The 16,573-nt window shown below is 34.9% G+C and overlaps 3 protein-coding genes across 4 annotated transcripts; 2 read left to right on the forward strand and 1 right to left on the reverse strand.

The window, feature by feature from the left end:
• The first annotated feature begins 1,372 nt into the window (after window positions 1-1,372).
• On the forward strand, window positions 1,373-5,365 carry LOC112512397 (probable prolyl 4-hydroxylase 7). Its single transcript, XM_025118338.1, has 7 exons — window positions 1,373-1,751; window positions 1,835-1,924; window positions 2,016-2,073; window positions 2,228-2,332; window positions 3,779-4,012; window positions 4,235-4,298; window positions 4,831-5,365. Exons 1-7 carry the CDS (start codon window positions 1,660-1,662, stop codon window positions 5,127-5,129), a joined length of 942 nt encoding a protein of 313 aa, XP_024974106.1. The 5' UTR covers window positions 1,373-1,659; the 3' UTR covers window positions 5,130-5,365.
• A 713-nt stretch (window positions 5,366-6,078) lies between these two features.
• LOC112513742 (transcription factor MYB35) lies at window positions 6,079-7,831 on the forward strand. The gene is made up of 3 exons (XM_025120094.1): window positions 6,079-6,214; window positions 6,403-6,532; window positions 7,234-7,831. Exons 1-3 carry the CDS (start codon window positions 6,079-6,081, stop codon window positions 7,829-7,831), a joined length of 864 nt encoding a protein of 287 aa, XP_024975862.1.
• A 764-nt stretch (window positions 7,832-8,595) lies between these two features.
• On the reverse strand, window positions 8,596-14,999 carry LOC112513828. 2 transcript variants are annotated; one of them, XM_025120197.1, is made up of 10 exons: window positions 14,271-14,999; window positions 14,031-14,105; window positions 12,699-12,803; window positions 12,489-12,593; window positions 11,672-11,807; window positions 11,427-11,589; window positions 10,623-10,748; window positions 10,286-10,480; window positions 9,621-9,743; window positions 8,596-8,953 (listed from the first exon to the last, which is right to left on the reverse strand). In XM_025120197.1, the coding sequence occupies exons 1-10, from the start codon at window positions 14,515-14,517 to the stop codon at window positions 8,861-8,863; spliced, it is 1,368 nt and encodes a 455-aa protein (XP_024975965.1). In that variant the 5' UTR covers window positions 14,518-14,999; the 3' UTR covers window positions 8,596-8,860. The 2 variants fall into 2 exon arrangements, with proteins under 2 accessions (XP_024975965.1, XP_024975964.1); XM_025120196.1 differs by having other exon boundaries at window positions 12,489-12,803.
• Between the last annotated feature and the right edge of the window lie 1,574 nt (window positions 15,000-16,573).

A 16,573-nucleotide genomic window follows, 5' to 3' on the forward strand; every position in this document is an offset into this window, starting at 1 on the left:
CATTAACCGGTTACCATGTTGATGTGGCGAGTGATGTGGTATCCAACTCAATATTATTTGCTGACATGAATATCTTAATCTAAAATTAGTTTTTATGTATTGTGGTTTATTAGAAGAAATAATTAATGTTTCAACCGGTTACTTGAATACTTAAATGTTTAAAACTTTACATCTTATGTACCAAAATTGAAGTTTTGAATGTACGTTACCCAAAATAGGGATCAAGTTACAATACGTTATTTTTTCATGCAATTTGTCCAATATTAAACATTGTAACGTTAACTATTTTCTTTGGACACTTGAATGCTTTATTTCTTGTAATTAAAAATTCTTAAACATCATATGTGTTACTTAGAAGCTCAAAATTTGAATAAACTAGCAAGTTTTCATATATGTAACTCGAAGTTGGTACAAAATCAGTACCAACATATACCAACCGAAACTGTTGGTACCATGTACGACTGGTTTGTACATGATATATCAGTTTGCATGCGAATTATATCTGGTTGGTACGTGATATTGGAGAAAAGAAAGTCCATCTCTACACGAGTTAGAGCATCTTCAACAGATTCTTCAAAACGTTCTTCAATGATTACTTTTACTAATGAGAATAGGGTTGTAAACGAACCGAACGAACATGAACAGAGGCTTGTTCATGTTCGTTCGTTTTACTTAACCGAACAAACGAACGAATACGGATGATAAGCGAACGGGAATCTTTGTGTTCGTATTCGTTCGTTTATAAATCAGGTGTGTTCGTGTTTTTTATGTTCGTTCATTAGCATGCTAAAAACTTCAAATAAGACTAAATGATAATAAAATTTAAGTCTAAATAAATTCTAAAAAGTCAAAACTTAAATAAATATTATTTGAATTCAAATTAAATAAATAAAAGATTATATATTAAATTTAATATATAAACGAACGTTCACGAACATAAATGAACGAACGAGACTCTTGTTTATGTTCGTTCGTTTAACTAAACGAATAAAAAAAAACTATTTATGTTCGTTCATTTATTAAATAAACGAACATAAACGAACTTTCCTCCGAACGGTTCACTAAACGTTCGGTTCGTTTACAGCTCTAAATGAAAATGCTTGAAATTAAACGTGTAGGAGAAAGAAATAACATTCTATAAAAGTAAATTGTTTTTAAATTTTTTAACTTCTACTTCTCCAATTTTGAATAATTTGTTGGAGATGCTCTTAACGACATAAATAATAAAAAATTGCAAACTATGAGGACTAAAAATGCAGTTTCAAAAGCCATAGGGACAAATTTTAAATACTTGAAATATTATAGGGACTTAAAACGTAATTTACTCCTTTTAATTTTTTGAGCTACAACTGGAAATTAAAAAGCAAAAGCGTTTTGCCAATTTTTTTCTTCCGTACCAAACCAGACATTGAATTGAATTCATGTTCTTGAAGCCATTGAATCCAGTGGGCGCCCATTTCAAGCGTCGAAACGTGATCCGACCCGTCTAAACTTTAAATGCACCTGCCTTTCTTGATCACCCAAATTGGTTCTTTCATTCATCTTCAGATCAGAAAGTTAGTCGTCAAGTTTCCATCAAAACTGTTATATAAACCCCTTTTTCACCCTAATAATTCCTGAAAAGGATCAAGGGGTTTTGAGATTTATCGAAGATCTATCATGGGGTTTCGGCTGTTACTCCTCTCGTACTTCATCTGTTCTCTTCTGTTCTTGCCTGATTTCTCAATCCAGTCTTCAAACTTACGGAAAATGTATCTATTTTGACCAAATGCTTTTACTATTGACTTAATTTTGACGAATTACTTATCGTATCCAAATGTGTTTATTCATCCAGACGTGGGTCAGTGATCAGATTGCCGAATGGTGATTCGTATGGCCACCCTTTTGATCCCACTCGAGTCACCCAAATTTCGTGGCATCCCAGGTTTGATTTGAATGATTTGTGGTTCAATTTTGGTTGTTTGATTATGTGCAAAAAACACAAATAGAAGGGCTGAAGTTTGTAATTTGTACAGGGCGTTTTTATATAGGAACTTTTTAACAGACGAAGAGTGCGATCACCTAATTCAATTGGTGGGTATTCAACTATTTATTTTTTTCATTGAATTCAAGGGTTTTTTTTTGGCTTTGTGTTTGTTGTTTTATGGAGATGTTGAGAATGCGAAATTTCTGTGAGTTTCGGGAATCTGTTGTATTTGGTAATTTGAATTGAATTTTGGCTAATTAGGCGAAGGATAAGCTCGAGAAATCGATGGTTGCCGATAATGAATCTGGAAAGAGTATTGAAAGTGAGGTTCGAACAAGCTCCGGCATGTTTCTTAACAAAGCTCAGGTCAGCTGAAATCTTCGTTGCATGATTAGCTCTTGATTTCTAGAAAGATTTTTTCATGAATTTGTTATGTTGGTTTCAATGGGAATTATGTTTCTTAGGGTTGTTTGGTTGGTTTTTGATCAAGGGGTTGTTTAAGTCCTGTATGGATAAAGTTGTTTGTATAGATTGAAAAGATTTTTGGTTGGAACAACCTCTCGATCCTAGTGGTTGAGTTGAGGTAAGGCCTGCGTATATCGTACCCCTTTTAAAACTCTGCTTTCAATTGGGATATATTGGGTTCGTCTAGTTTGGCTTAATATTGACGATATATAAAAACAGTAGATAGCATATGTGATATCTATGCTCTTATTATCATCTGCAAACTTCCAACCGGGTATAATTTGTGTAAGTTGAAATGGGAAAATGATAGAACTCAACGACAGTCAATTTGTTTGGATTTATATGGAATGTGCTCGTTTTTAGCTCGTTCTGGACCTCTTATATGTCAAACATATGAACACGACTGAAGGGTTTATAACGATATGGAAAGATAAACAAACTTGTACCAAGTGATCTAAAGCTGGTGAGAGATATAACATCACAATGGCTCCTCTTAGAGCAGGTTGAAAGTAGATTGACGAATAAATGAAATCAGCAGAACTTTTTTTCTTGGTAATTGTGGGTGGCTGAGCCAGTTTGTGCGCATTTCGACTAATCCCATGGCCACAATGGTCATGAGGAGGCTCGAATTGACGACCTATGGAGAGGGGTTCCAAGGCTTCACCTTTATATGCCGTTGAGTTGGTACCGGTTAGACCATGTCACTAGTTTGAGTCCTCTCTGTGCCGAGAGAGTTCGCCTGATTGTTAACTTCAAGTGTCCTGGAGGTGGGATCAAGCTGGTCCGGATACCTATGGTTACCAGCATCATGACGTACATTCTAAAACTTACGTCACAAGATTTCTTGAAATTACTGAATATGGCCTGTGGCATAGTTGCATCCTTAAGCACTCGCCTAAAAGTGTGTATATATAGAGGCTTAATCATTTGAGAACTCTAAAATTTGTGAGATCCATGAGAACTTTACCTTATGGTTCTGTTTCACATGATATTTTTTCATCCAAGTATAATATTTAATATATTGATTAACATATATTTGTTTTACAATGTGTTTGTTTCATTTGTATTCGGTTCACAATGTGGAACTTTTTTACATGTACTTTTTGTTTCACAAACACGCAAAAAAGTTTCGCATTTGTGAAACGAATAAATGTTAATCACTAGATTAAATTCTAGCCACAGAGGAAAATGATCATATGAAATAACACATGATGCCCTGATTCTCCAATATATATATATATATATATATATTTGTGTAGAATGACAGAATTATAAAGATTCCATTTTGAGCTTTTTTGGAAACTAGGAAGTTATGATTTACTGATAGCCACCTACGGATCTTTGAAGGATGAAGTGGTTGCCGGTGTTGAATCAAGAATTTCTGCATGGACGTTCCTTCCGGTAGAAAACGGAGAGTCTATGCAAATATTGCATTACGAAAATGGTCAAAAATACGAGCCACATTGGGACTACTTCCATGATAAGGCCAATCAAGCAATGGGCGGTCACAGGATTGCCACCGTACTTATGTATCTATCTAATGTACAAAAAGGTGGGGAGACGGTGTTTCCTGAGTCCGAGGTATGCTTTATTTGGTAATTAATACTAATTATGGTTCTCATTTGCGGAAACCACCGCTCTACTCAGTAGAGGTCAGGTCTGCGTACATCCCATCCTCCGAATCCTACCTCTGGGGAGATATATTGTGCTCGTTTGGTTTGGTTTGGTTTGGTTTTTACGGGTTATGGTTCTCAATCGGGTTTGTTTTGGTTGGTTTTGTGATGTTTCTTGCCATATTTATAGATAAAAGAATCTCAACCAAAAGCTAATGAGGATTGGTCTGAGTGTGCTAAAAGGGGTTATGCAGGTATGCTTTCTAGTCCATGGAAATTGCAGTTTGTAAATATTCATAATGAATAAATATTCACAATACATATTCATTATGAATATTTGGTTCTCATGATTCTTGTAATAGTTACGGTTCTCAAATAAACCTGCCCATGTTTGTCAAATATATAAAAGTACCCCGCAACCGAAAACGGAAAGTCTTGGCAGTGGCTATTGAGCATCGAGTGATGGGTATTTTAACTCGGGATCTTTTGTTACTCATTTTTCGTTCTATGATTACTATGTGTTGGTTATTGTTCCTTAGAGATGAAAATTTACATACGGGGTTGGGGGATGGGGTTTATTTTCATACATGACATTACCCGCCCCTGAACGGGTATCGGGTTTCCGGTTTCCCAAAACCATTGGGGGCGGGAGATGCACTACCCGCCCCGTTTCCATCTCAAATGATGGTTGGTTTGCAGCAACAAAATGGAAATTATTGAAGATATAATTGAATCAAGATTTTGTTTGAATCTTTCTTGAATGGTTCAGTTTCAAAAAATTTGCAGTGAAACCGAAAAAAGGTGATGCTTTGCTGTTCTTTAGCCTCCACCCAAATGCCACAACCGACGTATTGAGCCTGCACGGAAGCTGCCCGGTTATCGAAGGCGAGAAATGGTCCGCAACTAAATGGATCCACGTCAGAAATTTCGACAAATCTGATACCACAAGCGACGAATGCACGGACTTAAACGTGAACTGCCCGACGTGGGCTGCTACTGGCGAATGCCAAAAGAATCCCGTCTATATGGTGGGATCTGAAGAACGTGGTCTCGGATATTGTAGGAAAAGCTGCAAAGCGTGTTAGGAACACGTTAGTCGTATTAGATACAGGTTTCCCGTCTCTATATATCTAGAGTTTTCGCGTGTTTGTTTTCATATTTCCCATCGGAGTCGTAGGGATATCGAGAAGAGATATGTAAGTTGTTCAAGTGTTTTTACAAAGGGAAACCACAAATGTCTATATTGTCCTCATTTGTTTTGAGCCATGGAGATTCTATCTGTAGAAAAGACTGGCATTTTGGTCATTATTACATCTTCTGATAGATTTTCTTTAAATGCACGCCTTATGACCTGAACAAGAATGTCTCAAAATCTGTCAGATGATCATGGATTTAGAAGAAATAACTGAGAATATTATTTTCCTAAATAACCCAGATCTGGATTATTTAGGAGAATAATTTTTTACCAGAATGTCATCATTTAGGAAAAACCAAACATTGGTTTTAGTTGTCAGACGCGTATAGTCTCTAAAATCTACTGCAATTCTACTTTTGTGTGAGATATACTGGGTTAGTTTAACTGTAGACTGTCATTCTAAGCTATGCAGTTTACAGAAAAATCCACACTTTCTTTTTCATTTCATCGGCTTTCACACAAAGCAGGTTCTTGGTAATTTGGATCTTCGAACATAATCACAGAGTAATATACAGCTTTGATTGCATAAAATACAAGTCATCATAACATTACTGCGTCAGGAATTCGATTTCTTTTAAAAGGCATTGATATAGTAAATTCAAGAGGAACCAAGCACATGAAAGAGAGAGATTAATATTTTTGATATCATGTTAAGTATGAATGAAGAGATCATGCAAAATGTTCATCAAAAGGAGCCATTTCTACATGCATTTGTTGCCTTGGCACTTGTTAAATGGTTTCTTCACATCTCTCCATTATATGTACACCATTGCATCACCCATCACCATCTATATCTAACTGTGTGTAAAAACACCTTCCACTGTGTGTAAGATTTTCCGATGGGTAGACGGCCCCCATGTTGCGATAAATCACATGTGAAGAAAGGTCCATGGACAACCGAAGAAGATGCCAAGATTCTTGCATATGTTGCTAACCATGGCATTGGCAATTGGACTTTGGTTCCTCAAAAAGCAGGTGATTTTCCCCTTTTTTTTGTTGGAAGGGTGTTATGGGTTATGTCTAGACTAATCCCGACAAATTGCTACTGTAAGATGGCAGTCATAATTAACTCAGTGGCCGCAGTTCATGTTCCCAGTTTTCACAACATGGTTTTGATTCATCTTTTATGATGGGTTGTACTGTGTGCATGTATTGTTGTACAGGTTTGAATCGATGTGGGAAAAGTTGCAGGTTGAGATGGACGAATTATCTGAGGCCTGATCTGAAGCACGATAGCTTCACCGCTCATGAAGAAGATCTCATTTTGCGCTATCATCAAGCTATAGGTAGCAGGTAGGTTTATTCTCTCTATTTTTCTTCACTAGACTGGACTATACGAACGAGAGTGATGTAGGTTGATGAAATGAAGGTTTTAGGTTTTTGATTTGATATGATATGGGTAGTTTAGTAATTTACTAAGTTTGTCATATCTTCCAGTTTTTTGTCCTACTCAACCATGTCCAATCCTAGTCTGATTGTACTGTCTAGTCATGTCGTGCAAACGCGACGGAATGAAACAGGACTGGACGGGTGACAGTGAGGTAGGTGGATTGAAAAAATTATGGAGGTTTTAGAGTTTTAATATGACATGAGTAGTTTAGTAATTTACTAAATTTGTCCCGTTTTGCTGATCTATTTTAGTGGGACGGAAAAAATGCATTTTTGTTCCACTCAGTCGATTCCACTCTCGGTCTAATTGTCACACAGAACTGGACAACAAGTTTTTGTTATTTCATGTACTGAACTGGACAAATAAGAGTGAGATAAGCAGGTAAGAATTGTGAAGGGTTTTAGAATGTTAATTTTACATGGGCAATTTAATAATTTACCAATTTTGTCTCATCTCAATGATTTTAATTCCATTTATTTTGGTGGGACAAAACAAAATGCATTTTTGTCCTATTCAATAATGACCAGTTCAGTCTCAGGTCTAATTGTCGCAACAAACGTAGAACAACAGGTTTTCCGTAAATCTCTTTGCCTTGTATCTTTAGGTGGTCTCTGATAGCGAAGCAACTACCAGGAAGAACAGATAACGACGTCAAGAATCACTGGAACACGAAATTGAAGAAGAAGCTTTCTAAAATGGGGATCGATCCCATCACCCACAAGCCCTTCCGTCAACTTCTTTCCGATTATGGAAACATCAACGAGATCATCCCAAAAAACACCACGATTTCCGACCACCGACATCACGAACCCTCAGATTTCTCGCGTGCTGACAGTTCGTTGACCACAATGGACCCGATGAACCTCCTCACCGCTCATTTTCAAGTCATCAATGAAGCGGCCTCATCTTCTACATCATCACCGGCAACCAAGGTCCAAGTGAATTTACCATCTTCTCCCTCCATTTGGAGCGACTATCTCATCGGAGACCAAGAACAAGAATGCACGAACGAGCCTGATCTAGGGATTGTTTCAACAAACGGTGAAAACCCGAATAATTACAATGGGTTAGGGGTAGATCAGTCAAAGAACACTTTAGAAGTTGCTTCAACTTCGGTTTCTTTTGTGGAATCCATCTTAAACCGAGATCGCGAAATGCAGATGGACTTCCCTCAGCTCTTGGACGGATACTCCGAGTATTGAATAAACTTTCAATTTATCAAAATCGGCACATTGGTTATCGTGGTTCTAGTCTAGTTTTCTAGTTATATATGTAGTATCTAAACAGATACAGTTGTTCTACTCTTCAGAATAGAGGTCAAGTCTGCTTACATCTCATCAAATATACTGGGTTTGACTGGTTTGGTTTCTCCAACCGGGGCTTCTTATGCCAACATTCATTTCATATTTCTAAATGGTAAACTTGGAACTCAAACATCTAGGGTGCGTTTGGTATACTGAACAGAACATAGATCATTGTTTAACGTTTGACAGGATTTTTATGTGAAACAAACAGGAACATAGTGAAACAAAGTGGAACAGACATGTTCCACCCCCACCCCATGAAACAAACATATATTTTACTAATATAACTTAATTCTCTTCTAAAATATCAAATACGCTTCCCTCTTTACATTTTATTCATTCTTTAAATTTAAATTTATTGTATTTATGTTTTTTAACTTTCAGTTTATTGCCTTCAAAATATTTTTTTTATACGGGTTCAATATTTTGATTAATTTATGTAATTTATTAAATATTAATAATAAAAAATAATATAGAAAATGTAGAATAAAAAAAACTACATAAACTTTTTATGTTGACATCATTTTAATCTTCTTGACGAAAACTTTTTAATCATATAATTTGTTATAAAAAGTATTTTGAATAAACTAATTAAAATATATAAAAGACTTACCAAACGCTGTCAGTATACCAAACACATCCTTAACGAATCAAAAAGCCTATACGGGATGCCAAAAAGGCGAATCTTTATTATGTTCTTGAAGTGACGGAATCCCAAATAAGATGCAAGTCGTTATAACAGATTACATTCGTTATATAGAAGAAAATTAAACGAAAACAATCTAGTTTTATAGGCTGTACACTCGGGAAAGTATTCTAAAAAGCTCGATGTAATTTCATATATAATTTCAAGATGCGTATACGTATGAAATAAACAAGAAAAGATAGGTTATGGACCTTCGAGTTCTAAGAGGGTTTGATGTAGAATTAGTGGCCAAGTAGTTTGTAATTGGCGTAATCGATTTCTTTCAATTGAAGGCAGCATAAAATACATTCCGGCAATTCTTCAGGTTTCGTGCCCTGTACCAAAATCAACAAATTTTGATTTAAGGGCGCACATAAAAAAACCAAACAAACCCAGTATAATATATATATATAGAGAGAGAGAGAGAGAGAGAGAGAGTGTGTGTGTGTGTGTGTGTGAGAGAGAGAGAGGGGGGTTTAGGGGAAAACCTCATACTAAGGAACACCCTAATAACCCATTCATTTGTACGGTATACACATGTGCATATGAGTAATTGAAGATGTTTTCTGATTTCTATGCACGTCTGCGTGTTTATGTACATGTGCATACCGGACAGATAAATGGTTAGTACTATTAGGGTATCCCTCAATTTTTTCGCTTTTTTGTCATTTTCTCATGAACCTGAACCATACACACACACGCATATATATATAGACTCAGGTTCAGAGGAAAACCACAAAAATGGAAAACTAAGAAACACCATGATAACTATTTATCTGTATGGTATGCAAATATGCATAAAAGTAATTTATCCGATATGCATGCATGCATAGAAACCAAGAAACGTTTTCAATTACTATTATGCACATTCGCATAATGTACAAATGAATGGTTGGCAGAGTGTTCTTCAGTTTTCCATTTTTTTGGTGGTTTTCATATATATATATATATATATATATATATATATATATATATATATACACAAAGTATACGTTTATAGACCTGGATGGTGAGCCCGAAATCCAAGATACAATGCTTTAATCTATCTTGAAATGCTTCAAAGCCTTTTCTAGAGATGTAACTGAATCTGTGCATGTTCAAATCAATCTCAAAGTAGTTTTCTCCCTGCACAATTTCAATTATCCTGTTACTTAACGATGAATCACACGAACCATCAATTACCATGACCCTCACTTGAAATTGCATACGAAAAACAGAAGCACAAATAATGTAACCAACGAGAAAGAGGTCATTTTTGGCACCTCAAAAGGAGGAAAACCGAAGACATTTTGGCCATGTTTGGCAACCATAAGCTAACTTATTTTTTGAGCTTATTGAAAAAGCCCCGTTTAATTAGCCTTAAGCTAGTGTTTCAATAAGCTCCAAGGACTTTTTTTTTCCTATTTTTCCAATTATGCACGTTATATTTGTCCAATAACTTTTTCAACATGTCCTTTTGGGTCATTTTACTTTGTCATCTATCTTATCTGCTAGTTTTTACCAAACAGACTAGTTTATCAGCTAACAGCTAGTTCGCCATACATAGGCTTTGTGGGTTCTTTTTGTTACTTAAAAGAGGGCCATAATTTTCGATCAAATTTTTTTTATAATAATTTGAATAACAAAATCACGTAAAGTCGAATTAAAAACAAGTGAAGTAGATTTACCAAGAAAAATTCATGTTGGGGGCGTGAGAGGACAGGTTTCTCGTTGTAAGCATTCATAAGCTTCCTTTCAGCTGAACTCAATTGAAGATCCTCTAAGTTTGTCAACCGCCCCAAAATCTTTAATCTTTCCCTGCATGGTGCAATAGTATCTACCGGGAAACCTCTAACTCTTTCCACCTCATCATCGATCATTTTCTGTTAAATATATATATACATATAAATACATATATATATATATATATATATATATGTGTGTGTGGGAGATTTGCTATAAATGAATACACAGTTAAGCAAACTAAGAAGATTAGGGAATTCTATATAATGTTTACCATCTTACCCTGATATTTTCTTGAAAATGGAGCGGAAGTTCCTCATAGTTTTCGGACAACTTGAAATATAGAACATAACTCATCCCTTCTCCATCATATTCATGTTGAAATAATGCAGGCGGATATAACGGTATCTGATAAAGAAAGATATGTAAGAAGAAATATGAACACTAAAATGGTCTAAAGATTCATATTTGCAAATAGGTTGCATCAATATAGACTGGCTTTTGATACAAGTCTAAGAAATATCCATCCTTGTTCTATTTGTTCGTTATTGCTTACTTTTAACCAGTTTTTCCAAAACTTATTCTCTCTTTATCATGCTTTTCAGAAGTCGGGGGTCTTCACGAAAACCACCTCACTAAGTAGAGGTCAGGTTTGTGTACATCTTACCATCCTCAAACCCCACCTTCGGATGGGATATACTGGGTTTGTTTGGTTTGGTTTGGTAAATATCCATTCTTGTATCGAGTTAAAGGTTATGAGATTTGGGAGGCTATGAGATGGTTGATTAGAGTATTAGAGGGAGGTTCAGGGGAAAACCCCCAAAAAAATGAAAAACAGAGGAACACCTAGGTAATCATTCATTTCGACGGTATACACGTGTGCATACAAGTAATTTGAAGTTGTTTCTTGGTTTTTATGCACATACCGGACAAATTACTTTGTATCCACATGCGCATATCGTTCAGATGAACGGTTACCAAGGTGTTCCTTAGTTTTTCATTTTTTTTGGGTAAAAGTCAGGTCTGCGTACATCTTATCCCGACCCCACCTCCTAGAGGGATATACCGAGTTCGTTTGGTAGATACCTGAAGATTTACAACAAGTAGAGGAGGGACTTTTCCGGATGATTCAACTCTAGGAAGTTCAAGAAGGCGTGCAATATGATCAATCTTACGGGAAGATAAGAACACATCAACACCAATAGGATTGAAAGCCGCACGATTTGAAGCACATTCTTTCTTTTTATCTCTGCAAACAAAGGAGATATTTGAAAACGAGTGAGGTTGAGAGCATAGGATTTTGATAAATGTATCTAATGTGAAACTTATACCTTAAATAATTATGTCCCCGCACTTTAAAAGTACTTGGATCAAGCGGTGACCAACAATTCGCCATTTTCTTCTCTATCGGACAATACGGAACTTGAGAGCCTGCAACGGGTCTTTGCAAAATAGCTTTTGGGGACACTGAAACCAAAAAGAGTATAACTGGGAATTAAAACAACGACCAAACCAAACAAGCGTAATATATCCCACCCGGAAGTAAGGTATTTGGGGGTAAGATGTACGCAGACCTGACCTCTACCCTAAAAAGTAGAGCGACTGTTTCCATGAAGACCCCCCGGCTAGTGAAAAGTGTGTGAACACAAAAATGCTAAAATTTGAAAATCTAAATACGAGTAAGGGTCTCTCTGTTACCAACTTGGGGTTGTTTGGTTGGTTTTACATTAAGTCTCGTATGAATAAAGTTGTTTGTATGGATTAATCTGTTTGTATAGATTGAGAAGGTTTTTGTCTGGGAGGGATTTTTCAAAGATGGAATGAGGTTTTTTTAATTAAGAGGGGCGAGTAAGAAAAAAACTTGGTTTTCTACATAAAGCTCCCCCTAGAGGCTTACTGAGAAGCCACTTTCTATATCATTAAGCCACTACCAAACAGTCATGTATAGCTGACCTATAAGTTGTGAGTCTCATTAAGCTGCTAACAATAGCTATACAAATAGAAAGACAAAAAGACACAAATATGCTGAACTTGAGAAACTAGATATAAGTAAGCAACAACAATATAAATAGAAGCAATTACGAATTAAGATAATAAAATCCCATAAAAATTCATTCAGCCGTTTGGACAAGCAAGCACGAGTCTTACATATGGAAAGATTGGACTGCCCTTCCCTCCATTTGAAGGAAAGTCTTGAAGCAACTTTCTTCTTTGCACTTGGAGGACTTGAACATGATGATTTGCTCTTTACGTCTGTGGAGGTCGTGCAATTAAGACACGGCAAGCAATTGTTTTGTATACCAAAAATGTTAGTTCCATTATCGTATCCAACAGAGGTTTCATTAGTTGGTAGTTCACCCGGCTTCGTTAGTGAATCAGACGTAGAGAAGGAAGCGCCATTGACATGATCGGAAACTCTTGGAGTTACTGATGCACTAATGGAACTGCTTTGAGATACAACATCTGGGAAATTGTCAAGAAGAAAGTCAGTGATTGTCAAATATTTTTCAGTTTTTTTATGCTTGGCAAAATAGCTGATAAGGTAGTTGCTGGTTAACATGTTAGCTGTTAGCCGAAAAACTAGCTGTTGGTTAAAGCAATCCACAGTGGGAGAGCTTATTAATAGAGGTTTTTCCAATAAAGTGGGACCCAAAGCTTAGGTGGCCAAGCAAAATGGCTTATTCAAAGCTTGTGCAGGTACAAGCAAAAAAAAAAGAAAATTCTATCTTGGCAGCTTTTTCACAAAGGTGAGGTGGACAAAAAGCTAATAAGCTCTCAGAAAGCCTTCATTGTGGATGCTCTTAATAATCGAAGTTGTTGGTTGATAAGTTAGAGTGAGCTGATAAGCTAGCTCATAATGAATTCATATTTGGTAAAAACTAGTTGATAAGCTAGATGACAACATAAAATGACCAAAAAGCACCGAGATTTTTTCAATAAGCTCAAAAAAGCCTTCCTTGTGGATGCTCTTAATAAGCTAGTTGTTAGCTGAAAAGCTAATTGTTGCTTAATAAGTTACCTGTGAGCTGATATTCCTATTTGGTAAAAACTAGTTAATAAGATAGATGCCAATGTAAAATAACCAAAAAGCCCCAAACTTTTTTCAATAAGGTCAAAAAAGCCTTCCTTGAGGATGCTCTTAATAAGCTAGTTTTTAGCTGAAAAGCTAGTTGTTAATTAAACAAGTTATCTATCAAATGATAAGCTAATCGATGAAATATTCATATTTTGTTAAAACTAGTTGACAAGCAAGATGACAACGTCAAATGACCAAAAAGCACCCGGGGTTTTACAACAAGGTAAAAAAAGAAAAGCCTTAATTGTGGACACTCTCAATAAGCTTGCTCGTAGCTGAAAGCCGGTTGTTGTTTAATAAATCACAAATCAGCCGATAAGCTAGTTGATAAAGTATTCATATTTGATAAAACTAGATAAGCTAGATGACAAAGTAAAATGACCTAAAAGCCCCAAGCTTTTCTCCATAAGGTCAAAAAAAAGCCTTATTGTGGATACTCTTAATAAGCTAGCTGTTAGCTAGTTGTTTGGTTGCTGCATGTCATCCAATAAAGTATTCATATTTGGTAAAGAACTAGCAATAAGCTACATGACAGCAAAATGACCAAAAAGCCCCTGGGTTTACCAGATAAGGTCAAAAAATAAGGTTGCCAACCATGGCCTAAAACTTCTTACCATCTTGAATACTGTAAAAATCTTCATCACCATCAGACTCAATCCCTGCTGCAGTATCAAACCACTCTGTGCTTCCTGATCAAAATCAAATGCTTCAAAACAGAATCAATTACCAGAAGAAATTGGGTCTTATTCGAATCATATGATTCTAAATTTTTTGCAGTAATTGGTCATCAAGAATTTGGAAAAACAGGAAAACCTAATTTAAGAACACAATTTGGGGATTTTGTGAAATTTTACCGTGAAATGTAGGGTTTCGAATAGAACGATCCATGGAATTACAGATATCAGCAGAAGGGTCAACTTTGCTACGAGATGAATAACGATTAGTGCCAGCACTCGTCTTCTTCCTCCCCAATCGTCTTCTTCTTCTTCCATGAACTCTCGATATCGGTTCTCCATCTCCTCGATCTCCATGCTGTTTCTTCTTTCCAGAACCCAATCCAACTCGCACACACCCTTGTTCCTTCGATCCACATACTCCCATTTTATATATATGTATATGTATGTATGTATATATATCTCTCTCACACACAGACACACACCTAAACACGCAGTGGAGAAGCAGGGATAGATGATTGATGGTGATGAGCTTTGATCTAGGAATTGATGATGGAAAAAGCTGAAAGAATGAATTAATGGGGAGAGAAAATCGAATGGGTTTTCGAACAAATGTGCATATACACACTTCACCAATCTATAGATACAACAACATGTATGTATACACCCTAACACGAAAAGAATCGAAAACCCAAATTAGTTTGGGGGATTAAAGAACTTGATGCTTAAACAGGATTGAAAATAGGTTCTTCTAATCTGCTATTATCCATTAAATCAAAAGAAAAGAAGAAGTGTAAACAGGATGATGAGCAGGAAGAATCAGTGAGGGCTTTCTTTGAAAAAGGGGGAAATTGAGAGATTGGGGAAGGTTTTAATCTGGCAAGCCCTACACCACCATTATTGTTTCGGTTTCTTGAAATTTTTCTTGATTTTTGTTTTTTTTATTTTTTTTTATTTTTTTATTTTCTTGAAGGAGATGATGGATTACCGAAACTTTTTCAACGTAAAACGACTTTGGAGCAAACTTTTATTTATGATGCTTTGAACCTAAAATAAGACGCATGTTTACTGATTTTTATTTATTAATTGAATAATTGACAGTTATATATCTATATTATATTATAAAATATTTGACAAAAACTTGTCAAATATTTTATATATATGATGTATTGTTTATTGATGTATATTATTTAAAATTCAAAATTACAAATAGTTTTGCGTAAGTATAACTTATTAAAACTTTATTTTTAAATTCGTGTAAATAACTGGGGATAAACATAATCAAAGACAAGATAAATATTCATTTTAAATATAAAAAATGTAAAATATAATTAAGATAATCATTGAGTTCTAATAGAATTTTAATTATTATCTTTATAAAAAATATATTGGTAAATCAAAAATAAATTACTTTGATATTAATTCCAAATTAAATTATAGTGAAAAATTGAAATTAAAAAAGTTACACTAAGAAAAAAAAAACTATTAAATAGTTAATTTGATACTAATATTGATTTATTTTTTTCACATTTATATTTCATTAAAAAATAAGAACATTATCGTTTTTTCAAAATCGCATAAAATCGTATTATATCGATAGAGACAACGAAGTAAAACCAAAAATTAAAATGAAGATTTATCTCGCTATATTACGTGAGTACTCTTCTAATATATATATATATATATATATATATATATATATATAGGGTATATTTCTTTTACAACCTTGTGTATTTGTACAACCCTTGCAACCCAATTAATTGAGATATTTATAAAAATGATGGGAGTTCATTTATTATGATTTGAATATTTATGGAATATGAATAAAGTTTATTAATTATGATTGATACTTTATATTATGAAACAATCAAAACTTCTATGAAATCACATATTCATCAAATGAAATGGACGGTTGAGATTGAGTTGTATTGGTTGCACAAATGTCAAGTGTTGTATAATAACCAACCTATATATATATAGGGTTGGGTTCACGTGAGACCAGCCTGTTTTCGTGAGACCCGTGAGACCAGCATTTTACACATAAACTTCACAGCAAAAACACTGTGAAGGTTTAAAAAAAGTCGAACCTTCACAGCAAAAACAATGTGAAGGTTTAAAAAAAGTCGAACCTTCACAGCAAAAACACTGTGAAGGTTTTAAAAAGTCACCTTCACAGCATTTTTGCTGTGAAGTTTACATGTAAAATGCTGGTCTTACGGGTCTCACGAAAACAAGCTGGTCTCGTATGATCCCAAGTCTATATATATATATATTTGTTTTCACATGAGTTTTACTTGTTTCCGTGACATCTATAAGACCATTTTTTTACATTTGATTTTAATATATTTTTTTTTTGTCGATATTATTAGATTTTATATGGTTTTAGAAAACAATAATATTTTTATTTTGGATGAAATATAAATTCGAAAAATATATATATATATATATATATATATATCGATATTAATTATTTAAAAGTTTTT

The sequence above is a fragment of the Cynara cardunculus genome (genome assembly GCF_001531365.2).
Source record: "Cynara cardunculus var. scolymus isolate 2C chromosome LG 5, CcrdV1, whole genome shotgun sequence".
NCBI lineage: Eukaryota > Viridiplantae > Streptophyta > Magnoliopsida > Asterales > Asteraceae > Cynara > Cynara cardunculus.

Bases quoted from the DNA above. Each gene is read 5' to 3' on its own strand.
- LOC112513828 (XM_025120196.1), bottom strand. From the start codon at position 14,517: ATGGGAGTATGTGGATCGAAGGAACAAGGGTGTGTGCGAGTTGGATTG. The intron at 12,804-14,030 runs GTAAGAAGTTTT...ACAATTTCCCAG, and splicing joins TTTTTACAGTATTCAAGATG to ATGTTGTATCTCAAAGCAGT. The intron at 11,808-12,488 runs GTAAGACTCGTG...TTTTGGTTTCAG, and splicing joins GCAGTCCAATCTTTCCATAT to TGTCCCCAAAAGCTATTTTG.
- LOC112512397 (XM_025118338.1), top strand. From the start codon at position 1,660: ATGGGGTTTCGGCTGTTACTCCTCTCGTACTTCATCTGTTCTCTTCTG. The intron at 2,333-3,778 runs GTCAGCTGAAAT...GGATCTTTGAAG, and splicing joins TGTTTCTTAACAAAGCTCAG to GATGAAGTGGTTGCCGGTGT. The intron at 4,013-4,234 runs GTATGCTTTATT...CCATATTTATAG, and splicing joins CGGTGTTTCCTGAGTCCGAG to ATAAAAGAATCTCAACCAAA.
- LOC112513742 (XM_025120094.1), top strand. From the start codon at position 6,079: ATGGGTAGACGGCCCCCATGTTGCGATAAATCACATGTGAAGAAAGGT. The intron at 6,215-6,402 runs GTGATTTTCCCC...ATTGTTGTACAG, and splicing joins TTTGGTTCCTCAAAAAGCAG to GTTTGAATCGATGTGGGAAA. The intron at 6,533-7,233 runs GTAGGTTTATTC...TTGTATCTTTAG, and splicing joins CATCAAGCTATAGGTAGCAG to GTGGTCTCTGATAGCGAAGC.